Below are 27,304 nucleotides of genomic sequence, written 5' to 3'. Positions count from 1 at the left end.
TAATTCAATATTATTTCAAGGTTTTATTTTTTATTTAATGACCATGATAATTTTAAGAACGAGTTTAGGATGATTTTTTTATCATTATGAAAAATCCACATCTTAAACCCACTTAAATTTCCTTTAGTTATTTTTCCTTACATTTAACAACAATGGAAATAATTTACATATATAAACCATGTTTATACGTTTACAATGTACAACACATAAGGTAATATCTGTAGTGAATTTAATTGTTAGAATGTTATAATCATATAAAGCTCCAAAAAAAGATATCACAGCTATTGATCTTGCCTTTAAGCTTATTTTAGCTTGATGTACTAGGATTATTTTTGTCTTTAAAGTAAGACATCACATATTCCGTCTATAAAACATAATAACAATTACTTTTAAATCAGCTAGAATCAACGAGATATATGAAATGAAATTTCAGAATATGTATTATACGTACGCTTACAAACCAATACGAGTTGGGTTTGAACATAAATCTTTTAACTAAGCCCATATTGCATATAGGGGAAATGACGTGTAAGTGCAAATGATGTATTGTATTAAATGGTGGCCAATGAAAACCAGTACGTGTAACTGCAAGGTCCAAACCTTGTTTTTCTGCTATTATATCCACTGTAGAAAGGATTCTGTCATCTAAAAATTGTCATTGTACAAGCAACTCTAATATGCAAAGCTTAAATTTAACATTTAACACAAGTATTTCTATTTGGTCAGACTTACAAAGTGAAGCATCTTCTGGTTGAAGTTCCTTTGCATTGCGTATATGTTTATTTGGCAGTATTAAATAATGATGGGCCGAAGCTGGATTAATATCTTTAATACACGTCACATAATCATCCTAAAATGATGTTTAACGTTTCAAATTTAACAACTATAAGATAATGTAAAAATATTTTTTTCTAAATATAGCCGTCAATTATATATCAGGATACAACAAAGGTTAACTTTTTCATACCTCGTATATCTTCTCGCTTGGTGTTCTGTTATTTATGATATCGCAAAAGATACAATTATTTATATGAGTTTCCATGCCGACAAAGATATAATCACGTTAAATAGTTTCCCCACGAAGAAATTGTTTCCTTGGCAAATTAAAAGAAATTGACGTTACTTGATTACTTGATGTGTGTGCTTATACATAACATATGTATAGCATGACTCTATATACGTGTAAAGTAAACTCATAGATAGCGTCGCCGTGTCGGTCACATCGTATGCAGGTCGAACATTCGTGTTTTTATATTACATATAACATACACACAACACACACTTCTGTCTCTGGTACAGAAAAAATATCAATTTCCGATGACAGAACATAAGTAAAGACTTGGTGTTATGGGTAGTTTTTTGGCTTCGACGTAACTAACGGGAGCATCGTCCCGTACTTGTTTACATAGATATGTATGTACGTGTTCCGAAATGTTGTATGCTGCTAGGAACATAAATAGAAATAGATATAGCATATCAGTACATCTTTTAAGTTCTATCGTATCTAAATATATTTTAAAAGTTTTTATAAATATATCATGTTATATGAATTAAAGGATTACGAATAAACCTGTCAAATTAGAAAAAAGATAGAAAATAATATGTATTATACATTGCTAACGAACCTCAATGTTATTGTTTATATGCCAAGCAAAATATGAAATAAATATATAGATAACCAAGATTTCAAACTATCATTATTGATAATATTTATCGATAATTGAATCACACTATTGATCAGAGATCATTAAAATAAAAGAGCAATATAATGGGCATTAAATACAACGTTTATTTTGTCGCATTACTTTTTAATTTAAAATATATAAACTGTACATATATATATATTTATTTATTTATTTATATTTATAAGTAATATATGTTTTTATATAATAGTCGTGAGCATGAGTAATGGATGTAATATATTCTTTGCATGTGGCAGTTTATTCGAACGTAAAAAGTATCTTTGTTCTCAGAAATCGATCTGCTGAAATTTCCACGCAATTTTTTCTTCAGTTCTGTTGATTTCATATCTTTGAAAAAATGTTGAAAATATTTTTACTTCCTCTTGATGTAAATAGAGTTGTATACGTAGAGTTGAAATTTGAAACTTTGCAATGTAAATATAAATGCAAAGAAAACCATTCGAAACACGTATACAATATTTCATCGTCTCACCGAACAAATTATTGGTGAGACGTAAGAAAATAATTGAATCTTAGAACGATTTGAAATGCAACGACGCACCTGTTTATATTTTAGTTTGAATCTATTTTAGTTTTTCAACAAAATCTTCTTATTACTTTTATATATAGTGTTTGATCGTGTGGTAAATAGTGAATAATTTTGTAAAAGTTTTATTTAATAAAGTTATAAAAATAATGTAGCCGACCAATAAAGAAAAGAAAATGAAGATCGAGTTAACAGAGAATTTTTCATCAAAATTGCTAACATAAAAGACATTGGTTCTTAGAATGTTTTATATCTTCTCTTGAATGTCTTCTATTGGCCCATCGCATCGGCAACTTACACACTACGGTAGGTTCATCGGTATTATTCCGACTGTACAGCACTTTTTCTTTTTTATAAATAATTCTTATAAATTATAATTAATCTACGTTTCCGATTCGACATAACAGTCATACAATATACATAATATTTGCTTACGACAATCCATCTGTAATACTGCAAACCCTTCACGGTCATTCCCTCGAGAGAGATGATCATGTCTCGTATCTACTAGTTTAGTCACATTTCGACCCTTCGGTTGTCACCGTACTGTTTCGTGATGTCACAAGTTTCTGTTTCCGGCTTTAAATTGTCGAGAAGAATTCGTTCGCCAATCGTTCTCACACGATAAAACGCGTTTTTGGTCGATGACTATCGTTATCGTTCGTCGTTCGCTCTCGTTCAAAGAACGATACGTTGAGTATAAATTGCAAAATCGCAGCAAGAAATTGAAAAATTTGAAATAAACTGGAACGAATCTAATAAAGAGGCAAGTTTCAGCTGCCTTGGTACGGCATTTGATCGGGTACAGCGGACGAATGATTTTGACTCGGGCTTTGATGAAAGTGAGGACTGCTACCGTCTTGCGATATTTCACCCACCGCTGGTTCTTCGTATTTTCCTCTTTTGAAGCGACCATATAAGGAAGAGTAGGGCAGGTTGTAGTGAATAGCCGCTTGGTTGATGCTCATATGGCCTAACCTGAAAAATCGTGAATATATAGAAGAAACCACTGAATTTCTCGTGCGTCTTTTACGAAACCACCGATCTTATAGATGATACATGCTTGGAGAAGTAGCGGTCACAGGTTGTTGCGTCACGGTAAAATAGAAAAAGAGAAAAAGGAAAAGTAGCAGAATGAAACGTGTCGTTTGAAAGGATAATACGTATTATAAGGACGATATGAAGAAACGGTAATTTACCTGACAGCTTCGAGAGCTTCGGTCATAGCATCCTCGCTCCACGGTGTAGGATTACTCCTACTGAGTTCAATGCCTTCTCTTTTGCATCGACCATATAAGGTTCCCGTCGGTATACCGAATTCCGTGGAAGCTCTCTGTACTGACGTTTGACCAGAACGTATCGCTTCGAGAGCGCGATCTAGATCGGCGGGCGACCACGTTGTGGGACTTGCGTTGAATGGCGCAGCCAGCCTGATACCTTCTCTTCTCGCGATTTTGTACAAGGTACTCGACGGTATACCAAACGCCTTTGAAGCTTTGTTCGCCGATATCGTTCCGGTCCGTAACGCTTCTAACGCGCTGTTTAAACTCTCGTCACTCCACGACTTAGTAGGCCCGTCTTTTTTTGGAGTGTCGATGCCCAGTCGATGCGCTCTTTGCCATAAAGTCGTCGAGGGTATACCGAACGTTGCTAAAACGATCGCGACACCACTGGATTAAATAAGAGAACGCTGAGAAAGCTTGTTAACGGACTAACCGTAGGCTCGCGTGTACTAGCCGAGCGAAAAAAAGTGGTGCGTGCTTTTGAATTACCGGAGGCTTTCGTAAGGCTCATATCGTGATTTCGTAAGGCTTCCAAAGCGGCATCCATATCCTCTTGCGTCCACGATTTCGAACCATGATGATGAGAGCTGGACTGTCCGGGGTGACCCCTTGAGTTATTTTCACCGGAATCCGAGTGAACCGAACTTCCAGAAGGCATTAATCCAAGCAACTCCGGTGTGATCATCATCATGTTGTCGCTATCGGCCGCGTTCTTTGAACTGACGCTCGCTCGATCCGACATGTGGCTATCGATATCGATCGTGTCCGACGAATCCATCGTGTGCAATGTTTCGAACTTGATCTTTACACTGTCACAATTTTGGATCTCTGCGAACAGATGCGAAAAACGATACAGTTCCAATGAATGCCTCCTTCGGTTAAAAGAGTCTGCGTAACATCGAGCCGCAATATCGTGCCGGAATAACGAATCGCGGTGTTTCTTCTAATTTCGTTTATCCGGATTCTATGATCTAGACCGTAAACGATATTGGTATCGTCGACGTCGCGCATCGCAACTTTGTGCCGGAGAAAGGAGCGCGCCACCGAAAGCAAAGTTGAACGCATGGACTAAACGAGGTAGCGTGGGCTGTTGCGAACGGAGCAACGTAAATCTAATCGCAACTAGTTAAGCTCGATTAGACCGATTATTTTAATTCCCTCCCTGTCTAATAACCAACTACGGTTTTATTTCCCCCCATATACGATTCACGCCGAGTTCGACATAGTGGAAAAAACGATACAACACCGATACACGGACGATCATGGGGTACTGATAGAGCGACCGTGAATGTCGATATAAATATTAATAGCAACCGCACCTGTGGAATGATGATCCGGGTCCCTTAAATGTGTAATCGTAGTACCGACCAACGTGGCACTTGGTGGTGTAGGTTGAGTTTCTGGAGGTAGGTCAACCTCTCCGGGATCCGGATGATGACCGTAATGACCGAGGCCTGTATGACAAAACATGTCACCTTTTTTATTTCAAGTGAAAACGGTCTGCCCAGTGCGTTGCCGTAAATCTGTAAGTCGCCCCACACCTAAAATCCGCCACGAATATTTCGCTATTCTTTCGTATAATTTAGTTGCAAATTAACAAAGAAGGAGAAAGAAAAAAGAGCTTAACACAATCTATAGTAATAAGTACATACACATGTACTATACTGTTGACACAGATGTGTGGTAAACGATGTTACGTTTTTACGTGGAAGCAAAAGGATCCAGGTGTGGGGCCCGTATCTCATTATCGATTACTTACCGTTGTTATTGTTGTTGCTCGTATTGTTACCGTTGCCGTTGCTGCTAGCGTTGTTATTATTGTTGTTGTTGTTGTTGTTGTTATTGTTATTATTGGTGGTGCCAGTAGTGGTACTATTGTTACTGCTACGTTGGCAAGTTTCCAAGACTACTGCTCCCGCGGTTGCCTCCGTGCACTCCTCATCTTCGGGTTGCCAGTCTATGTGATTCTGCGAAATATCCGGTACGAATTTAGCGACGACCGTGACGAGATCGCCTCGTCGCTTTCAAGACGGCTGTCGCGTTCTTACGTTCTTTGGTTTTTCCAAAGCTTCGCGCGTTCATCGACATCGCCGCTTACCTCTTTGTTCTCCCAATCGTAGTTTTCGTTCGATTCCTCTTCTTTGTATCGATCGTAATGCCTCGAATCCGTAGCGCGAGGTTCGAACGTGGTTCTGGGCCTCTTATACCTTGGATGATGTCTCTTCAACTTGGTGAAATTTATTCTAGGAGTACCGGGTTCTCTTGGCGGCGAACTCAGACTTACCGATGGTGGCCCGTCTCTGCTTTCAGGTACCTCGCACAGTCCTTTGATCTTTAGCTGATCGGCTGTTTTTAACAGTGACTGTAACATAGATAGCATACAATTGTAAACAGGTTTATTCGACCACCATATACTCGATTTGTCTTTGAAATCGCAGATTCGTTTTTAGAAGACCGCCGAGAATGCAACTAAATGTTCGCTTAGACTGACGATTGGATAAAAGTCCGAACGGCGAAATCGTCGCGATCAACTTCAAAGAAGTTTCGGATGTATTTTGCTTGCACGACGAATACAGCAAACGTAGGGAGATTCGTCGATTAAATCGGGAATGAAGCAAAAAGTAGCCGATCTAGATGAATCGTACTTCGAAAAAGAACGAAGAAAGAAGAAAAGGAAGAGCACAAGAACGAAAGAAAAAGAAAAAAAGAAAAAACAGACTGGCTAGACTGGGTTCGCATATTCTGAGTAAAAGCTCGTCATCCTTACGGCTCGTTTCAGTGGGTACGGTTTCATCTTGCGATTGCCGCTTGCGGTGGCTCGGTCTAAAATCAGTATTCGCGATCCAGTTTCGGCGTACGACGACGATTCACCGGCACGGTGCGTCGACCCGTATCGAGCAGCGCGACGGGCTCCTCGCAAGAACGACATTCACCTCACCGGTCTCTTTAACCTTGAACCGCTAGTAAGGGAACTAGGCAACTAAACGAGGAAGAAAGGAAAGACGAGGAATAAACGGGAAAAAGAAAATGGAGGAAAAGAGGAGATAGAGGGAAAACCTAAATAGAAGAAAGGGGGTAAAAGAGAGGAGTGAACGTTAAGAAGTATGGAAGAGTAAAGGGAATAATAATTTGTAAGTTAAGTATACTCGTATTTCTAAGATTCTGCATTCGTCCACGTGGCAATGACAATGAATTTAAATTGCAAGCAACAAACAATAGAAACTATATATATATATATATATATATATATATATATATATATATAATGTAACATCGACATGGATAGACGAATGTAAAATAAGAAAAGAAAGTCAATGAAAAAAAGATTCCTTACAGGAAATAGGAAGTACGAAAGAAAAGAAACGAAGAACGAGCGGGCCAACGAACGAACGAGACCGAGGTTCGCGTTGAAGTTGAGGTTTTCTCTTCTTTAATCAAGGCAGGGGTGGTGCGATTAGGCGGGGTCGGCAAAGAGACAAGCAGCATGAGAGCGCGGCTATGGTAGCGGCGGCGGCGATGGCAACGCGGCGGTGGCGGCGATGGTGGTAGTGGTGGTGGCGGTGGTGGTGGTGGTGGCGGCGGCGGCAGTAACGACGCGACTAGGAGGGGGTGAGAAAGCAGAGGAAGAGTTAGACGATGGAAACGGTGGTTCAGGTGGGGGTTTAGGCAGACTGTGTCGGGGGTGTTGGCGGCGGCTGGAAACGTGGAGCGTGGGTGGAAAACTGGGTGGCGCTAGGTAGGACTACGTTTGCCAGTGTCAGGAAGAGAAGGAGAGTGGTGCAACGAGAAAGCGAGAGGTACAAAAGTGGAGAGGACGCGGAGGAGGAGATGGGAAAGGAAAGAGAAGGGGGGAGGGAGTGAACCAGCGATTGAGTGAGCGACGGAGAGAAAGAGGGGGACAGAGGCAAAAACGCCCGCAGGAAGAATGGGGAGGCCTCCGACGCGGCTGTCGCGGCCCCAGGGCCGTATCGACCACCCCAAACTCTGATCCTCTTCTCAACATTCGCGACGGCATGGGCACCGATATGACTTCCAGCCGTTTCCACCTATACATGCATATATCTTGAGGTTCATTCTGTGGGTCTTGATCTCTTTTTTCTTTCATCGTTATCATCATTATCATCATCATCGTCGCCGTCGTCGTCATCATCATCATCACCATCATCACCACCACCACCACCACCATCATCATCATCATCATCATTCTTTCACACTTTATCCCATTCGCTAAATACAATGAAAGCTTCAGAAAGCAAGGATATGTATAATCCGGTTGAAATATTCACGAATGTTCTCAGGCTTGACGAGATATGAGAATTCATGTTATCGATTGAAAGGTAATCGAACTTTTACGTCGGATGCATGTACGGCGATTACCGACACTAGCATCATCTTGACATGAAAATGCAACTTGCATTCGCAACGATTGTGACAGGACAGTTTTAAAAGCGGTCTCTGCAAACGATCTTTCGATGCTACAGTCGCTTTCCCGTAACTCGACGATTTAAAATTAGCGATGTCAAAGTTGCAAACCGATAGCCTATCTAAGTACAAAGATTCGGTTATTGTACTGCAAGCGAACGCAAAAGATGTATTTGATCGCGGTTTAATTAAACGAATAAAGAAGGAAAGGAGCGTTTAAAAAGGTGCGATGCTTTAACAAACGATAAAAGCAGCGGCGATGACGACGACGACGACGACGACGACGACGACGACGACGACGACGACGACGATGACGACGACGAGAGCGAGGATGAGGGCGAGGGCGAGAGTGAGGGTGAAGGTGAGGTTGAGGATGAGGATGAGGGTGAGGGTGAGGGTGAGGGTGAGGGTGAGGGTGAGGGTGAAGATAAGGGTGAGGGTGAGGGTGAGGGTGAGGGTGAGGGTGAGGACGAGGACGAGGGCGACGGCGACGGCGACGGCGACGGCAATTTGGAGAACCACGAACGCTGGGCGATGGGTAGAGTTGTACGTGTGCTGGTGTAGGGGTTAGGGAGAGTGGGTGGGTAGTTGGTTGGTTCGGCGGTGGATGCATAGGGGTGGTGCCATCGGTTCGGAGGCAAGAGGGAAAGGCACCGGCAGAATCCAACCTCACCAATCAATACTTAGGGTTCAAGGGCATCGCCCGACCAATTATCCCAGACTAATTGACACGAGACAAGGAAAAAAGGATTCCTCCTATACTACCTTCGTTTCGTGATTTTCGCGACCGACAACGATGACAAGATTTTCCAGGATCGTTCCAAGAACGGCGCGCCACTGAAGCCGGTAATCAACGAGTAAGACGCCGCGAGAAACGTATTTCCTTCCGATAGAATCAAACCGAACAAACGTTCCATTCGTTCGTGCCTTGGAGAAATCTTTCAGAAAATAGGCTTGAAAGAATTTGTTTTTCAAACCGGTAGACGAGAGCGTGTATATATCTTTTAAATGTAAATTAGTAAAGTGGAATCAAGCTAAAGTGGATAAAAGGTGAGAGGGATAAGGAAGCGTTGGCGGAAGATTCTTACACGGAAATGGAAGGATGTGGATTCGTGTTCTTTCGTGAAAAGAAATAAGGGGACGACAAGAGAAGTTCAACAGGTGTAAATCCGCAAAATGATCGACCGTGGAAACGTTTCACGAGAATAGGAAGGACGCGAAGGGGTGGCTGGGGGCTTGGTTCGTAAGAGACGGCGGAAGGTACGCGTTACACAACCACGCTGGTACGAAGAGACTTCCTGGTTGGAGAAGAAGAGCAGAAAAACTGAGAGAGAGGGAAAATAACATGAAAGAGAGAAACGAGAGAAGATAAGCAAAGAGGAGAACGTACGGGGGAATCCCCGAAGATAGTCCTAGGGTCGTCTCCGCTATTACGAATACGGCGTCATAACGGAATTGATAATGTAACGGGCGTCACGAGCATAACCTTCCTCTCTTCTTCTCCACGCTACATAACCTCCTTTCTGAATGGGAGTGTGACTCTCGCCACCACGTGCTTTTCGAACAAGTAGCGACAACAAGTAGATGCCGGATTGTGGAATTCTTATTATTTTTAATACAAAACTCAAAATTTACATCTTAACGTATGTCATTTTACGCGACATTCTATGTTATTTTTTCCCTCCGCAATAATTTCGTCCCTCGTCTTCCGCTTTTGCGAAAGTTATTCGAAAAATCATTGTTTACGCGTCGATTTGCGTTTGCGAATTTGACTAGCAATTAACAAAAGCGTGCGTTAGTTTATGATTATTTAAATGGTAAAGATTTAAGCGAGTAAGATAAGGCCCTCGTCGAATGTTTACAAATGTGAAGCGGAGAAGCCTGATAATGCGAATGGTGTAATTTCGTACACATTTCACAGGATTCTTACGTTATGCGCACGTTGCATGTATGCATAAATGCATGCAGACATGTAAACGCATTAACTCGATCATTATCATACTCTACAATTATTCATCATTCGCAGAAAATCAATAAGTTTACTCATCCAGAACCGAATGAGTTAATTTTATAACTCACAAATCACATAGGCACTATATCTTTGATGGAAAAAAAAACGGGACTCGATGCACTTGACACGAATTCATTGATTCGAGCATTTCAACATTTCACTATTCGAAACTCGTAGACTTTCTATGAACGTACCTTAATTTAGCAAAATTATCCGAACAAGCGATGCCGTTTGATTAAATCATCGAGGGTGACGATTATGCGCGACATGTTGTTTCCACTGCACACACGACACTTCACTCGTTTGATCGATGCTGCGTGCATCGTAATTCATATATTTATTCCAAAGTAAATTATCCAAATGTCGCACACTTGGTAAACACTTTGCACCGAGTCGTTGCATCTTTGCTTCGTTCAGAAAAACAGACAAACACTAATAGATAATCACGACGTTTCTTCGTATTGGTAGATTATCACGTTATAATTTATCATGGTATAGATTTAGTTAATAATTTGCAGATTCGTTATGCTTCATACGCACTGCTATGTATACTAAAATATTTCGAACTACGATAGTTCACGTGCACGATACGGTCGTCCAAGATTCGGCGGGTAATAGTAGGTGTCGTGTATCCATATAAAACTTTCGCCTCCTTTTCTCTTTCCTCTGCTCTCTCTTTCTTCCTTTGTTCCCCTCACCATCCGCCTCTGTCACTTTCTTTGTGTGTCGCGAAAACTTTATCGCAGCAATACCCATTCTATGGCAAGTAGCAATAACGCGACGCGTCTGCCGAGACATTCTCCTATCCTGATGCAAAGGAACTTGTATCGTTTATCACTTACCTGACTGCGATATTCCGTAGACGAACGATCCCTCGTTGAAAATGTAATGATGTACACAGAAGGAGGACGGTAAAGACAAAACAGGATGAAATGGAAAACGAAGCGAGGAAAGAGAGAAAAATGGGAAAAATTGGACGAATGAATGGAGAATAAACGATGGGATGAGTAACTATGACAGGGAAGAAAGAAGAGAAAGAAAGAAAAGAAGAAACAAAGCGAAAGGTAAATAGAGAAAGAACGGAAAGAAGAAAGAACGGAAGAAGGAAAGGAGGAAGAGAAAGTGGACGATAAGCTAGAGAATGAGGAACAGGTAGTGAAGGAAGAAGAGAAGGAGAAAGCGATAGAAGAGAAAGACGAAGGAAGTGGAAAAGAAAAAGATATAGGAGAAAGGGTAATAGGATGAGGAGATGAAAGAGAAGGAAGAAGAAGAGGTGGAGGAGGAAGAGGCGGAGAAGGTGAAGAATGAGAAGAAGAAAAAGGGGAAAAATAAAAAGGAAAGGAAGAGGAGGAGGAGTTGCAGAAGGAGGAGGGGGAGGAGGAGGAGCAGGGGGAGGAGGAGGAAGAAGAAGAAGAAGAAAAAGCGGCGCAGAAGTCACGACGAGAAAACGAGGTGATATCAGCGTTAGTAGAGTCGACGTCGTGAAAAAGCCAGACGAAACCGTGTACGAGGAGGTTACGACCACGTAGAACGAGAGGATAATTCCTGGCAGGGCCCGATCTCCTACGCGGCGAAGCCCAACGAAAGTGAAATGGCATTCGGCGCTCCGTGCTGAGGGCGCACGGCATTCGGAGGAGCGAGGAGATGAAGAGGACGCGGCGAAGAGCGGGAGGAGGCAGAGGCAGAGGCAGAGGCAGTGGCAGAGGCAGCGGCAACGGCAGCAGCAGAGCCAGAGCCAGAGCCAGAACCGAGGAGGAAGAGGAGGAGAAGGAGGAGGAAGAGGTGGCGGCGGTGGTGGTGGCGGCGGCGGCGGTGGCGGCGGAGGACGCCGCGAAATTCGCCGACGCGACGAACAAGGATGGATTCAGGCCGCGCTCGAGCGCGTACAACGAGGAACAGACTTGTGGGGGATGCGTGCTCGGCAGTGGACAGAGAGCGATTGAGCATACGCGTGGAGCGAGCGAGCGAGCCAGCGCACCTGACCAGTCCCCGAGAGAGCGGGGAAAGGGGTTGAAAACCGGCGGGTGGCAGGCTCGTTGGAGGAAAGCGGCGCACGGTGAGGGGAGCGGGCCGACACAAGTCCGTTCGGTGGAAGGGTGATAGAGAGCATCGAGTACGAGAGGTGGGAACGGGGATCGGCGGAGAGGCAAGTCTGCGGTGTTTGAGAGAAGCGCGCGCTCGCCTCTGACGGTTAAGCGACGAACATCGACGAGCAGTTCCCGTGGGAGCGAGTAAGACTTTCTCCGGCCGAACAAAAACAGAAATACAGTCTGTGCCCGAATGAACGAGACGGAATATAGAAGACGAAGAGCTGAAACGCGTTTGGCCACGGCAGAACGGAGACAGATGCAAGGTTCGCGAGAGAATAAAAAAGGATGGAATCGTGGCTCTACCATCGGTACGACAAAGCTAGCGTTATATACTCGCGTGAACACGCTGGTCGTGACTATATGTACATATATGCGTGCATACATGACATAGACAAAGAGAGGGAGAGGGGGAGGAGATGAGCGCTGCAGTGATGTATACCTAAAGTTAGGATCCTGTTTTCCATGCGTTATAATTGAACTACCAACGAATTTATATTTTTAATCGGCTTTGAGATGCAAATAAGAAAATACGATAATGTTAAGTAGTATGCATTATGATAGACTTTTGCCTGTACGAAAGAAGGAAAAACCGTGTCGAGAAAGAAGATTTGTAGCTTGTTTTTGCTCAAGCTTATATATATGTGTATATTTGTGTTTTCAAGAATACTACAAGTTTATTAATTGAATGGCATGTTGAAAATGCGAAGAAGCACTCGACGAAGATCAAATCGTCTTCACTTTCGATGAAATTTATTAAATAGGCCCAGCGTGAAATAGCGAGGGTCCTTCGAGGCCGGCCCTGTATCGAGCAGACTCGACTTTATTCCATTCGATTCGACGTAACTCGATTCACGATCGAGACGATGAGTTGCATGGTCGAGGAAAGAGAGCTTGATTTCGGGAGAGCGAACAGCGTAGGAAAGGACAGAAGGACCGAAACAAAGAAAGATAGAAAGGAAGAAAGAGGACACGAGACATGAATTGCAGTGCTTGCGCGGACAAAGGGAATCTGCGGCGGCTCCAGGCGCGTCCCTACGCACACGCGAGTTTACTGTACACTGTACACGCATGCATGAATAACGTCCAAGTATGCGCACGCATGTACGCCACTGTAGAAAACCGCGTGTCTAAAGTCGACGCGATGGAAGAAGCGCGAATTCTCTTGTTTCTCCCTGTTCGACATTGCCGCTTGCCCTTCTACCCCTTCGCAGCATCTTCTTCTCCGTCACTCTTCTCTGCGTTTCTCTTCTTGCACTCCTTCTCATTTCTTCTCCTCTCTTCGTTTTTCTTCTAGTTTGCATCTATTAAGAGGAATAAAGAAAGCACGATCACGAACCCTGTGGTGCGAATCACACGTACGTTGCTTACTTTGGTGCGTTGTCTTGCACCCTTCTGATCCCTTTTCCCGCTCCGGAACAGAAAAAGATTATTAGTTGTAATTACCAATAATTTCGACTATGCGCACAGGCTTGCCGAAAACGCGACGACAGAGAGTAGGTAAGTCTAGTAGCAATTGAGACGCATATCACGCATAGATGTTCAAAATGTTCATCACGATGCTGTTTTCAATGCTTTCGTTCAATAATCGTATTCTATGCTAGTAGTGCCGAAATAATGCGATCGTTCTATTTACGATCTGTTCCGGATCTCGGTACCCGTTAAACATTGAAAGTCATCGATTCGATCAAAACGTATATAGTCAAATTGTCTTCAAACGCAATATTAACAATTTCTTTTTGCATCGATCTAGCATAGCAGCAATTATTTATTGCTAAGAATTACAAACTTTCAAAAGCTTAATCCGGTACCGTAGCAACTTAAATTTAAGTCGCGTCAAGTTCAAGGCAACGGCAGGAACAATATCAATCTAATTCTCCGACATGCCTCTTCCGTTTTTGATCTCGTTACGGAACCTGTAGGTACGGAGGATCCTCGACAACTAGTCGAAAACGAGGTCAGTAGAGAATACTAGCTTTGTGCCTGCGATACTCGCCCCCTAAATATATGTAAGTAGTACGTGTGCGTTATCCATCTCGCTTTTCCACCGATCCTTTCTAATTCGATTCTGTCGTTAATTACATTCGAAAATGGAGAATCAGCGACGATAATTCAAACTTGCTCGTTCATCGATACAAAACCCAAATTGGCGATCTAACGCGTGCTGGTAAGTACACGCGTACGTATATATAGGGTGAAAAGTAATTTTATCTTGACTATCATAAACATTTCCTACATCTCCGGGTCGATGCAGATCTGTGAAAAAGATCTGACGTAAAATTGACCTTGTCCTTTGAATTGGAGGTCAAATGTTTGTTTCGTGGTATCGTATTCTACTTATGATAAGAATCAACTGACTCGTAGAAACCATGGGTTCCTTCCCGTGTAATACATACGGTGGTCGAAAGACCGTGCTCGATACTTCTGACCATCCATTAATGTAATAATATCCATCTTGGATCAGTGGTTAGAATTATAATTTATCCGATCGTGAATTTTCCTTCGGTTATAATATTTTCCACAAGTATTCTCCCCGCAGTGAGGTTAGAATCTAGCATAATTTTTATATCTGAGAAAACAATACTAACACAGTGGTGTTGGATTTTGGAGGCGAGAAATTTTAGCAAACAAAAGATAATAATAACGATAAAAGAATATCGAGCAACGAAAAAGCAATGAAAGGCCAACACGAAACTCTCTAATACACATGTAGCAAGAACAACAAATAATCAGGTATCAGGAAAAGGAGGTTAAGAGTAACACGGACACGACGGAGACACTAGTGAAGATACAGTAGATAGACTCATGCAAGGTATTTTCGCTACCGAACAGTGCACAGGATACGAATTGTGCCACCACGGAGATCTAAGACGATGAAAAGCACGAAGAACAGCAAACTACTTCCCCTAGTAATTGGGGATCGTTGTATTTTTTCAGTCTTCTCGTAAAAGGTGGGAAAGTTGCTTACTTCGTGACAAGCGACGATGCGATACGTGACCTTTTTTCCGACAATTTAAATTTGGCTTGTCGAAGCACGGCGTGCCAGTTCGATTTAAACGTTTAGCCAACTATCTTGATCGTACATTACGAACAAATACAAAGAGAATTGATAATAATAGCCGAAGGGGAGGCTCTCGGAACTGATTGTATCATTGACGAGTATCGGTACTATTAGCAAATTAATAATCGGTATCGGCAAATAACATTCTTAAATTCATCGAACGATGATTCAATTTTAACGCAAGTCTGATATTACGAATAAAATATAAGATTAAAGCACGGTGAACGGGGCACGCGCTATTTCTGAGATTATGATAACATTACAGCTATTTATAACAGGTTTTAATAGGAATAAAGAATGGGAAGCAACAAAACATGAATGGGGGAAATAGGAAACGAGAAACGGGAAATGCAGAAAGAATACATGATAAACGAACGACCGATGGAGAGGTCCGTAGTTAACGCGTGCAGAAAGATGCGATCGCGCCATTTGAAAAATGCAGAAAATCTACACTATCGACAACCGGTTTGCAGATGACTGCAGCAAAAACGAGAAGAGGAAACGAATCCTGATCGGTAAGTTAGGAATCCGTATCGCGAAACTATTCAAAGTTGGTGTCGATGGCAATGGGTTAACTTCCGACGGATGTGTAGAGTCGATGCTTGGCGCGTGGCTCAACTGTCGCCGTCGTCGATAAAAAGGTCTGTAAAGGTCGTGCTCGTATACCAGAGATACGAAACAATGTAGGGGGGAAAGAGAAAGTTTCGAACGTCTCGTCGTTTATAGACGTCTTGACGTCGAGTCAAGAGGTCTAAACAATGCGACGTTAGAAGGGCTTATGACACGGTTGCACGGTATGGCGCGGTTATTCGCGCGACGCAAAGTATAGTCAACGTTTGTTCGTGCCGCTAAATCTCTGTTTTCCGATTTTTATTCGTCCCTTTACAAAGTGCGTATACGCGATCGAAACTGCGAAGTCGGAATTACCTTTGTTCGTCTAACGTCATTTCGCGCACTGTTGCGTGATCGCAACGCCATTGTTTTAACGGATAAAATGAGAAAAAGAAAGGAGACACACAAAACAGAAGGGAAAAAAAAATAGAACGGTAAAACATGTCCAGGGTTAAGATATATAGTTGATCAGAGTATAACAAAGTACAGTGGTTCTTACCTGAAGTTCGGCTTGCGAAACGTCGATCTCTCCTCTGTAGACGAATTCTATGATGAACTTGAGATCATTGAAGCACACATCTTGGGGCATAATGATTGTCGGATGTTTGCAGGGATTTGAAAGTAGAAGCTTTTGAAAGTAGGAACTGCACGCCGATAGTACCACCTGCGCAAACAGAAGGAGTTGTATCGAACGATCAATAAGGTAGGTAGAGGAAAATCGGTGCATCGACCTGGAGGCATGGTGAAATGAAACGACACGACGTGACGCGACGAGCGGCCCGTAACGTCGTGCGCTATAGGTATGTATATCGATTACTATCGAGCGAGGATTGGCGAGTAAGAATCGGTAGAAGGATTATCGATCATACGAATCTAATTTGGATTGGATCGACTGTCGGTCGCGATTCGCTTACCTTGTGTGCCTTTAAAGAAGCTTCGTTGCATGCTAAGGTAACATCGACGAAAGCTTCCGTCTGAAGGAGTTGGTGGAAAACGGACGTCATGTTCGACTGATAGTTATTCCAGCGCAGGCAGTAGTGCTGCCCGGCCATGCCGCCGCTGTAACAAAAACAGTAAAGGAACGATCACTTGTTAGTTTTTGATCGTGAATCAATTGTTTCGTCGATTTATCGTAAATCGCAAGCGATGGATCGAGCTGTTGCATATGTCGTAACGATGCTCTTCTTCCTTCCTTCAAATCGATCCGTAAAAGGGGACAGTACCTGTAGTGCACGCCCCAATAACGATCCGTCTCCATGAAATATTCGTTCTCCTTTCCGGCACAGTATCGGCGGCGCGGAGATCGTTCGGTCGAGATCGTATTTGCGGTGGCTGAGAAAATAAAGAGATAGCGAGAAACCGGTAGAGAAGAGAATAAGAAAGATAGATAGAGATCGGTAAGAGGATCGAAGAGTGGAACGAATCGAGCGTCAGTGGCCGAAGGGAACGGAGGCGGATGAGTGAAGGAAAATAAAGACCGATCGGAAAGAGAAAAAGCCAACTGTTGGTAACGGCAGCGGACAGTGCACAACCAGTTGCTGTTTTCGCGGTGCAACGATATGGAGAAACACTTTCGCGGTTTGACCAACGACGACAACGCGAACAACGGAAACGACGATCTAGAATGAAGAATCGAGGGCCGCGTGTAGAGGATCGAGGATCGAGAATGAAACATCGACGAACGACGAGCGACGAACGACATACGACGAACGGCGAACAACATACGACGAACGACGAACGGCGAACGACATACGACGAACGACACGAAGCTTCGTCGCGATAACGTTAGCAACGTTCGCTCGTTTGACGGAAAGGAGGAAGAAACGTGAACGGTAAGACGGAGAAAAATGCCGGTAATACACGGTGAAGATGTACGCGGAGAAAATAAACGATACGTATCGGTGCGAATACGCGACACTGTAAAAGCTACGAAGAAGGCCGGGCGTTGGTCTGTCTTGTAACATTCACCTGTTCCGTGGACCGTGCTTTATCTGTCTCTATCTATGTGACTCTTTATACGGACCATTCCGCGTTATCTATCCGTAGGAATACGGACTTTTATCAGTTGCTTAGACGTGCGCCGATAACGCGAGAACTTTAAGCTTTCCACTCGTTTCGCGCCTCCTTTCATTCCCCCCTGATTCTTCGTTCACCGATTTCTCTTCGCGCGTTGATATGGCATAGAAACCACGCCGCTCGTCTCAGTCCAACACGACTCATTTCATTCGCGATAACAGTAACTCGGATTGCGTTTTCGGCTCTTTCGCAAATACAATTCGTTCATATCGATTAAAATTAAGCGTTTACCAAAGATGTAGGTATATCGTCAGCGGATATTCCATTCTACGATCCAGAGCCTCAAACTCTTTTCACGGATAGAAGTCGTGGATAGAAGTCGTTGACAAATAAACGTAGCTAGCGTACTTACTGATCGGTTTTTTTCTCCGCTCGCTCCGTCGTTAACAGCGTTTTCTGCGCGTGCTTATATTCTTGCTTCCGCGTTTCCCAACGAGTTAAGCGCCAACTCGTCCGTACACGATGATACGATAGCCAGTCGCGTCGCGAATAGGCGTAACGATATCTAAAAATTCGGTTAACCGGCACGCGTAACGTTCGAAAATGAGTCGATAATCAGCGATAACGGACAAACACTAGTCGTAATCGGCAATCGTTCGATCGTTTCCTTTCGCCACGAACCATGGTAAACGTTCGCGCGATCGACATTTATTCTCAAACGTACTATAAAATCATCGTTTTCTCGTAATCCCATGATCCGACAAACCATTCGGGTAGCGTGATATAATAAAGAAGGAGAAGGGAATAAGAAAGGAAGGGAGGGAGGGAGGGAGGGAGGGAGGTAGAAGAGAAGAAGAGAAGAAAAGAAGGAAAGAAAGAAGAAAGGAAGGAAGAAAGAAGGGTCGGAAGGAGGAGAGAAGGAAGACGATCAAAGTGGCGAAGCGAATGAAGAGAAAACCGGATGTAATGCGAGTCGAAGAAACGGAGTGAGACCGCGCGCTCGCACAGTTCGGAAAGCGTGCTGTGCCGTGCTATGCCGTATCGTCGATATGTCTGAACGCTTGCCGATGGTTTGGAAAATAAAGGATGGATCGAAAATAGAGTGGGGAAGAGATCGAAATCGATCGCAACCGTTCGCGGCTGATCGAATCGATCAATACGCTTTCTCGCCGGTCGATCTTTCGTGCATACTTTCATCGACGACGCTTTACTCGCGCACCTTCTCGCTATCGCCATATCGACCGTATGTAATTACATTTTCATTCGGATGAGCGTTATTTTATTACTGCGTGATATAATTTTTGTTGTTCCTGTTAAATGGTGAGCTATCGGATGGCGATTCGCGGCGTTCGTAGCCAGGCTGAATACGAAATGGAAAATTGTAAGAAAAGAGTAGTTACTCGGCCGTTTCGCGTAAACGTTGACCGTGAAAGAAGCAACGAGGGTAAAGAGAAGCTAAACTACTCGAGCGGGACACGGTAAACGAGAGCGCGCGCGTCACTCGCGAGAAGGTGTAGCAAAGGTACGGTGATGGAAAGAAGATAAGCACAGAGCTAGACAGAGCACAACAGCGTTCACTTACACGATCGACGTATTTGCGGCACCAGTAGCGGTCACAGTAACGAAACCAGTAACGAAACCAGCAACAACACCGATCAACAAAAACAGCAACGCCAGCTACGTTCTTATATTGGGTGTCGCAGATGGAGACACGCACGCGAACAGAAATACACAGAGAGCGGGCGATCGAATCTCGCTTAGCGATTATTAAAATTGGCAATAAATATATCGTATCGGTGAACGTTCATCCCTCGTGTGTTCGCGCTTTCTTTCGCGGTCTCGAAGAAGGACACTGCGTTGGTCTCTCCCTTTCAGAGAATCCTCCCTTCCATCTTCCCTTCCACGATTCATCTCAATTTTTCTTCGAGCTTTTTGTGTCCAATTTCACCTCGCCTCCCTCGGATCCCATCCTCTTTCTTTTTCCCCGTCTGTCTCTCTGCCATTCGTGGAGTAGACGAGCGCCTGCTCCCCTCTTCTTCTACCCTCGTATCGTTCTCGTTCCATCTCCTTCTTTTCTTTTCTCTGGCCCTCCTCGTCCCTCGGTCGTTTCGTCGTTCCTTTCTCGACCCTCCTCGTCTCTCGTTCCCTCTTTCACCGCGCGTTGGCTCCATTTACTCGTTCCCTCGTTCCCTCCCCACGAGGCGAAGACGCTATTTTCTCGTGGCCCCTTTTCTTCCACGGTCTCCGCCACCCTTCTCTCTTTTTCTCCTCTCCTCTCCTCTCCTCTCCTATCCTCTCTGCACAGCTCTCCTATCCTATCCTCTCTTCCGCTCTCTCTCTCTCCACCGCTCGGGCACTCCGTTTTCTCGGTTCGCTCGATGGCAAGCTTCTACCCTCTCTCTTTCTCCTCTCTTCCTCTCCTTATACTACACGCGGCGTTTCCTTTTCCTCCTGGTCGGTGCGCGTTTTACGTTTTTCCAACGTTATCGACGTTCTTCCTCGGCTCTTCTCGGACTTTTTCCTTTCGTCGTACCATCGTACCCATCGTACCGTCCGCGTCTGTACCGTCGTACCGTCATTCTCGAGACGACCAACCAGCTCTTTCTCCGGGAAAACGTAAGCGGAAACGGCTTCTCCCCTCCTGCCTAGTCTTCCAGTCAGAACCGCGTTTCTAGGGGGAACACTCTGAAATCTTCCAGAACAGTTTCCTTCTCTTCTCGCTTCCATATTCTCGTCTTTCTTTCTCCGTAGAAAAGCAGCGGCCGATAAAACGCGTCACTAATAAAATTTTCATCGCCACCGGCGAATTCTCCGCACTACCATCCTTTCTTTTTCTTTGCGCCCCACCTGTCTTTTCCCTAAGCATATCGTCATTTCCAACATTTTCCACGTTACCGCCATTCGTTACCGATGTCCGAACGTCTCGCCTACCGCTCTCGGATTTCCAATCTTCTTTCGCGTTACACCATGACCCTGCTATACCTTGAGAAACGCGACAAACGTCTTGCCATCGTTTCCAACTTTATCAGTTTTGTACCTTCGTTAGGAACGCTTTAACGTTCTTTCATTCTCAAACCGATCCTATGGATACTCGTTTACAATGGGATTTCACAGGTACGTTAACGTCGACAGCCAGGTAAAACATCGCGTTTTTCGACTGAATGCGGCGTTCGAGAATAGGAAAATAGCATTTATCCTTATCGATAGTGAGAAATCGAACGAGAGCGAGTCGCGTTAGACAAAGCCTGGTTTCGACGAGTAGAAAAGCACGCAGGAGAAAAGAAACAACGCGTTTTCACATTCCTTCCTCTCGTATCTATGGATGCACCAATTTTTCTTTTCCAAGATTCCACTAACACCCTAGAAATTTCTATATTTTCCTTATAACGCTCGGTTCGTCTTCGTTTTTGTGTTCGAAACGATGTCGACTTATCGTTAAATTGTCGAATTATCGTAATATTTACGATCGATGTATCTCGCAGGCAGAAAACCTAGCTTTTCTATCGATTCGGTGATCGCTCGACATGGACGAACGTATTATAAAATGCCGAGTCTCGCTAGTATCGCGTGTATATTGGCATCGTTCTCTCACCAACTCTCGTGCGAATAGAACGAACGAAAGCAAGGAGAGGTAAAGAGAGAATCAGTGTACGAACGAAGTAAATAACGAGCAGTGGTCAACGAGTCGAAGCAGTCCTAATTTCCGTCCTGTCTGTACCGTAAGGCATAACAGTACCGCATTCCAAATGCCCTTCGTTTCTTCGTTTCTCTCCGTTCACCTTTCCGAGAGAACCGGGCTCTCTCGGCCTCTCACCTGTTCCCCTTCGCCCTACCACTTGAAAGAGCAGTCGTATATATAGTGCTGGCTACGTTGTCTCCGTTCTTCCTACCGCTTTTACATCCCCGCCATTACCCTCCGATGCCGTTTTCGAAGAAAAGGTAAAGAGAGAGGAGGAAGAACGAGCTGCGGACACATGGAGGGAGTAGAGAGACCCGGAAACGCCAATTTCACTGGAACCGAATGAGAGCGGAAGAATTGACACGTGGAGATGCGCAAGAAAAGAGAAAAGAAAAATGCCCGGTATGCACGAGCTGCTTTTCATCGTCCTTTAACGTTTCTAATCTGCGTGAAAAAATATCTGTTCGACGAAAGCTGATTCTACCAAAGGAAATTTGTATATTAGACGAATCGTGCATCTCTTCTAATCGTTAGGTTTTTCCTTGGAAACTGTTTTTCCATCGAAGCTTTGCGCGTTCTTACGTATCGCTGTACATCTTCTCTTTCCATTTTCCTCTCACAGAACAAGGATGAACGAGGGTTAGAAACCACCCCCGGGATCCACGTGATCAGGGTTGCGTCCCTTCGAAGGGTGCAACGTAAGAGGGTGACGTGGACTTGTCCAAGGTCGCACGTGGCTTGCCCAGAGGGATCTCTTCTTCCTTACAACGAGGGTGCACAATTTTTTTCTTGTTCGCTCGATTCTTCCACCGTCGAAGAACCATTCGCGTCACAAATGAAAAACATTCTTCTTTCGTTGCGATATTCTCTGTCCTTTGATATATCGATACCGTTTCCATTCCAATTTCCAAAATTTCCAATTTGCATTTCCAACGTGCCTGCTATTTTAACCTGAACGTTGTTTGTCTGTCTCGCGATAATTATCAATAGATACTGGTTAGCCGACGAAGGAACCTGGTAAAGTTTCGAGGAAAGAGAAAGGAGTAACGAGGATGCGCAGGAGTAGTCGGCCGAACGGAAGCAACGAAGAAGAAGGGAGTTGGAGAAAGGGTGAAGAGAGGGTGGTGAACAGCGGATAAGAGAGTCTCTTTGTGTGCTCGTGTACAGCGGAGGGATGAAAGCGGAGGATGAAAAAGCCGGGGGACAGATGGCCCTTTCAGACAATGAGAAACTCCGGAGATAAGGGGAACGCGAGCGAGAATCTAAGGGGAGATAGAGAATGAGGAAGAGCAGCAGGGAAAAGGTTTGCAAGAGAAAGAAGGAGAAGAGAGGCAAAACTGCTTTTTTGAGACAGCAATAGAGAGAGGGACAAAATGAACGATGAGGCAGGAGAGCGCGAGGACAGGAGAGCGAAAAAAGAATAAGGGAAAGAAGAGGAAAAGAGAAAGGAAGGCTGAAGGAGTAAGGGAAAGGATAGCATACAATTGACAATGAGTCAGACGCGGAATCGGCTGTACGAACGATCGTTTAAACGCGATTAACGATCGAGCGATACGATATTTTTCGGACACATGTATACTGCACGTTTAAACTGTTTTCCAGTGAAACAGGAAGTTTATGACGTGACTCTGCATTTAGGACGCAGACAAATATAGATAGGGATGATTTGAAATTTCTGCTTTTATATGTTTTCTAATCCAAAAGCTTTAAAGTTACATCGATACGCGAATAATAATAATGATAATATTATTTTCATTCACGTAGAGATATCAGCCCTTTTGCATTCTTTCATTCGTTTAAATAACAGTCATTATTGTGACGTTAGCAATAAAGCTGTTTAAAAAACATTTAACGCTTGCGTACTTACGTAAAAGTTTAATCGGTCTGTATAGACTTTTATGTAAATAACTCGTGAGCAAAAACGCGAAATAATCGATAAACACAGTTCTCTTTCTCCCTCTCGCTTTTTCTTTTTCTACCATCTTGTTCTTTTTTTTTTTTTGCTTAATTTTAAACGAACAGCATATATATACGTATGTACGTAAGTACAGCAGAATGAGGAACGAAGGATATAGAATAGAGGGAGAAAAGCAAGAGGGTTGCCAGTGGAAAAGATCAGTTTTGAGGAGTAGGATAAGAGGCAACGAAAGAGGAGACAACGGCAACGCTAGTGCGCCATGACGGTGGTAATGGCAGTGACGGTGACTGTGGCAGTAGCGACAACAACAACAACGACAACAACAACAATAACAACGACGACGACGACGGCGTCGACGATGACAACGACGCAACGACGCCGACGACGACGAACGAGCAAGACCGTAGAGAAGGAAAAAGAGGTAAAGTGGAGGTGGAAGTGGAGGTAGAGCTGGAAGTGGTGGCGACGAAGAAGGTTATCGAGGAAGGGGAATACGGCAAGGAGGCGGAGAGGAAAAGGAAAAGATGGGTAGAGGCAGATCGAAACGTAGGAAAGAAAGAAAAGAGAGGTTAGGGTGGTAGACAGGATGCTTTGTGAGAAGCCAGAGGGTGAAGAGAGAAACTGGACAAAGCCGAGCGAAGCAAGAGAAATTTCTTGTCTTGTCATCTCCTTCTACCTTCGTTCGTCTCTATTCCATCTTCTCGCACTCGTCTCTTTCTCGATGCGACAAAGGTGCTTGCCACGGATCGAAAAGAGAAGGAATGCAAAACGGAGGAGAAAGACAAACACGAGAAAGATGAAGGAGAAGGAGAAGAAGGAGGAAGAGAAGGAGAAGCAAGAGGAAGAGGAGAAGGAGAAGCAGAATGGAAAGAATGGCCAAGTTGTTGGTTGTTTCGCGTGAATTTGGCTATATGCAGGCATCGTAGGAGATAAAGAAACCGAAAAGGAGTAAAGCAGCGGCACGAAAGGAAAAGAGAGACGGAAGGAAAAAGAGAGGAAAAAGGGGAGAGAGCTCTTCGAGAGAACGGCGAGCCCAAAACGAGGACAAAGAGAAAATGACAAAGGCGAGAGGGGCGTTCGATTCGATTGGAAAGGCAGGCAGAGGGGCCTCTTTCCTTTTACCAGCGTTTTCTCCGTATTATGCTCCGTACTTTCCGTTGTTCCTATGCGCGCGCGTACAGCGATGCACACACACGCGTACGAATATGAGTATATGTTCGTCTGTACGTACATATACATGTATATACAGTATATTCTATCCGGAGGAACATACATTCACCTGAGTTCTCTTTTTTTCCTGTTTCTTTGCGTCCATCACCTTTCATTATTTCTGTCTCTATCTTTTATATCAACATATTACATCTATCTCTATGCCTGTGTTCTTAACACTTGTACAGAATTTTTTCCGTTCGTCTCTCTGCTTCCTCTCTCTCTTTTACCATCTCAATTATTATACGAGATTTCACGTTATGTGGCTCTATGCTTTTGCGGTGAGAGGGCAGCTTTATACTTTATACGTGGGTGAACGGGAAAATGTCTTTTGAAACCTTTCTAGGTCGCTCTCGATCGCCCCACTGTCAGTCATATACACGCGATTCCGCTTGGGGCTCTTGAGAAAATAGTTGATCTCATCGTAGTTTTCTTTTAGAGATAGTACGACTTGAAATTATAACTCTTGTACTTCCCTTTCCTCTTGATCTTTAGCCCTTTATCGAGAAACCTTATTGTTGCTGCAAGTATACACCGCATATTAAAAAACTAAATGACTCTTCGCGCGTATTTACTGTTTGTTAAACATAAGCTTAAATTTTATAAGTTTATAAATGCACTTACTAACATTATCCCTTATAGTTATAGTCGCGTACGGCGTCTGAAACTCGAGTCTTGGATCGTTATAAGAAAAAATGGAAAAAAGGAGGGGGGAAGAGAGGGAGAGAGAGAGAGAGAGAGGGAGATTAGCAGGAGGATGGGAGAGATTGAAAGGCGACGAGAAGAAGAAATAGATGAGAAGAGAAGAGAAAATATACGCGGTTCTCCCGGTAGATACGAACGCGGCAAGGCCGAGAGAAGGAACAGTAAAATTGTGGAGAATGTGTACGCGCCATCAGGGTGGCCTAGATTCAGTCAAGACCTGCTTTCTAGGCAGCATTTCTCTTTATCATCGGTACCGCTGGTACAATGTATGGGTAAACCGTTGCTTGCCGCACGATCACGGAGAAAATCTCAGATGCATACAGTGCACCTTACTAATGATTATACGTACTTATTAACGAATCTTCCAATTGTTTTATCAATGATTTATTAAATAATTTCTGCTCGTATAAATGCGTAAAATTACGTTTCCTTTCACCCTGTACCTTTATCGTAGCCTATTTTGATCTATTGGAAGCAGTCAACGAAAAACGTATCGTTGTTATAGAACACAATTATCATAGAAATGTAACCATCGTTTCAAGCTCACAGTGCAGTATTTTATGAATAATAAATACTGCTGTATATTCTTTATCCAAGAGTATCCTATTATAGAAAATAAACGTCTAATATTTTCTGTAAGTGAAAGATAAAATTAATGTCGAGATGAAGAATGAAAGAGGGACAGAGGGAAATAGAGAAAGAAAGTTCGTGCGAAAGATTTGCGAAAAGTAATTATTGGTGCACGATTTACGTTTTACGAGTAATTTTGCACCAAGACACGATACTAGTTGTGTTTTCCTTCGTATATGGCTACAGAGTACGCGCAAACATTAAATAAGTGTTTCCTGCGCATACGTAATCGTTGATTATTGGACAGTTATCGTGCACGTGACCTACCGTAATCGGCGACAGCGATTCGAACGTGCACGCGGCAACTGTTCCAAATCCTCATGGAGAGAAGACACGAGGCGCGCGTGGAGGGACGTGTAATTCGTCTTTCCGAATGCGACAGGTCGTTAAACGTCGTGGATCATTGCCACGCACACCTATACAAGTACGCACACCGAATTGACCAGCTGTTCGGGGCTATAGGTGAAGCGGATGAAAGTCAAAACAATACGCGCGAGCCATATATTTGTAAACGCGATGTAAAATGTCGCTTGTGGAAGATCGACAGGATTTTCACACCCAATTCTCTATACAGCTATCGTTTACAGATTCGTATTCGCAGAGCCAATATATCTTTCAATACATTTCAGTAACGCATGTATACACGCGATATGTCGGAATAACAAGTAGCGACATGAAACTAGTAGAATTTTAATGCGTATATTTATGCGTTTGTTCTCGAACAAAAGGAATAATTAAGATGCGATCGTGAGATGTAATGAATAAGAGTGAACAGGCTAAAAAAGGTCGTAGTATAGAAATGTATAATTGCTCTTACCTTACCATGACCTGGCCCGCGAATAATATCACCGCTGGAACTAAAGTTTGGCTGATGTTTGGCAACTCCGTGCCAAGGTTCGCAGAAGACACTCACTTTTGCTATAGTTATGACACTTGGTATAGAGAACTCCGCGCAGAAAGATGTCTTACGAAGAATTTTCAGAAAACGCGTGTTCACGCGATGACACACGGACTATTGTCAGTCGTCGCGTAAAGCACGTACTGCGCTGACGACTGCCAGTTGTCACTCTCCGTTTGCCCGTGAAAACGTCGCGACACGAAGTGGCGTAGCGAATCACGGAGAAAGATGGAAAAAGAGAAAGACATAAATGCACACTAGGGGGCACCGTGATGGCGGCGGACGACCCGTGTTCCGTTGCGGACGGTGGCGCAAAGCGATTAAGCGATTTTGTTGTGGACCCCGATTCTTCCCTTCGTCGGCTCACTCTTCCCGGCTTTCCACTTCTCCCGCGTCGCCTTTCGCCTCTCCCGCCGGCTGCGCTACGCCGCCGTAAACGCGCCCCTGAACGGAAATCTGCCTTTCTCCCCACTACCTTCACGCAAACCCCTTCCACCACCACGAATTGCTATAATGTTCAACCGGCAAAAATCAGGATTGTATC

General features: G+C 43.9%; 2 protein-coding genes across 8 annotated transcripts; both read right to left on the bottom strand.

The window, feature by feature from the left end:
- Window positions 1-102: 102 nt before the first annotated feature.
- On the bottom strand, window positions 103-1,415 carry LOC100649735 (adenosine 5'-monophosphoramidase HINT3). The gene is made up of 4 exons (XM_003397369.4): window positions 968-1,415; window positions 733-850; window positions 452-645; window positions 103-364 (listed from the first exon to the last, which is right to left on the bottom strand). Exons 1-4 carry the CDS (start codon window positions 1,040-1,042, stop codon window positions 308-310), a joined length of 444 nt encoding a protein of 147 aa, XP_003397417.1. The 5' UTR covers window positions 1,043-1,415; the 3' UTR covers window positions 103-307.
- Window positions 1,416-2,013: 598 nt separating this feature from the next.
- LOC100649846 (protein bric-a-brac 2) lies at window positions 2,014-27,229 on the bottom strand. 7 transcript variants are annotated; one of them, XM_048408671.1, is made up of 9 exons: window positions 26,680-27,229; window positions 16,620-16,764; window positions 16,205-16,369; window positions 5,611-5,874; window positions 5,272-5,479; window positions 4,832-4,987; window positions 4,002-4,340; window positions 3,429-3,879; window positions 2,014-3,207 (listed from the first exon to the last, which is right to left on the bottom strand). In XM_048408671.1, exons 1-9 carry the CDS (start codon window positions 26,685-26,687, stop codon window positions 3,003-3,005), a joined length of 1,941 nt encoding a protein of 646 aa, XP_048264628.1. In that variant the 5' UTR covers window positions 26,688-27,229; the 3' UTR covers window positions 2,014-3,002. The 7 variants fall into 7 exon arrangements, with proteins under 7 accessions (XP_048264628.1, XP_048264629.1, XP_012166842.2 ...); XM_048408672.1 differs by having other exon boundaries at window positions 26,685-27,229; XM_012311452.2 differs by lacking the exon at window positions 26,680-27,229 and adding an exon at window positions 19,304-21,064.
- Window positions 27,230-27,304: the final 75 nt, after the last annotated feature.

The sequence above is a fragment of the Bombus terrestris genome, chromosome 9 (assembly GCF_910591885.1).
Source record: "Bombus terrestris chromosome 9, iyBomTerr1.2, whole genome shotgun sequence".
NCBI classification, from domain to species: Eukaryota; Metazoa; Arthropoda; class Insecta; order Hymenoptera; family Apidae; genus Bombus; species Bombus terrestris.
The sequence above is the reverse complement of the archived record's forward strand: the minus strand, read 5'-3'. Positions and strand labels throughout refer to the sequence as shown.

Excerpts from the sequence above, each read along its gene's own strand:
- LOC100649735 (XM_003397369.4), bottom strand. The coding sequence starts at position 1,042 with ATGGAAACTCATATAAATAATTGTATCTTTTGCGATATCATAAATAAC. Across the intron at positions 851-967 it reads CAAGCGAGAAGATATACGAG|GATGATTATGTGACGTGTAT; the intron begins GTATGAAAAAGT and ends ACATCATTTTAG. Across the intron at positions 365-451 it reads ACTCGTATTGGTTTGTAAGC|ACGGAATATGTGATGTCTTA; the intron begins GTACGTATAATA and ends TATGTTTTATAG.
- LOC100649846 (XM_012311450.3), bottom strand. The coding sequence starts at position 17,428 with ATGTTGTTCGCCGTTCGTCGTATGTCGTTCGTCGCTCGTCGTTCGTCG. Across the intron at positions 16,370-16,619 it reads CTTCTTTAAAGGCACACAAG|GTGGTACTATCGGCGTGCAG; the intron begins GTAAGCGAATCG and ends CTGTTTGCGCAG. Across the intron at positions 3,208-3,428 it reads GAAGCTCTCGAAGCTGTCAG|GTTAGGCCATATGAGCATCA; the intron begins GTAAATTACCGT and ends ACGATTTTTCAG.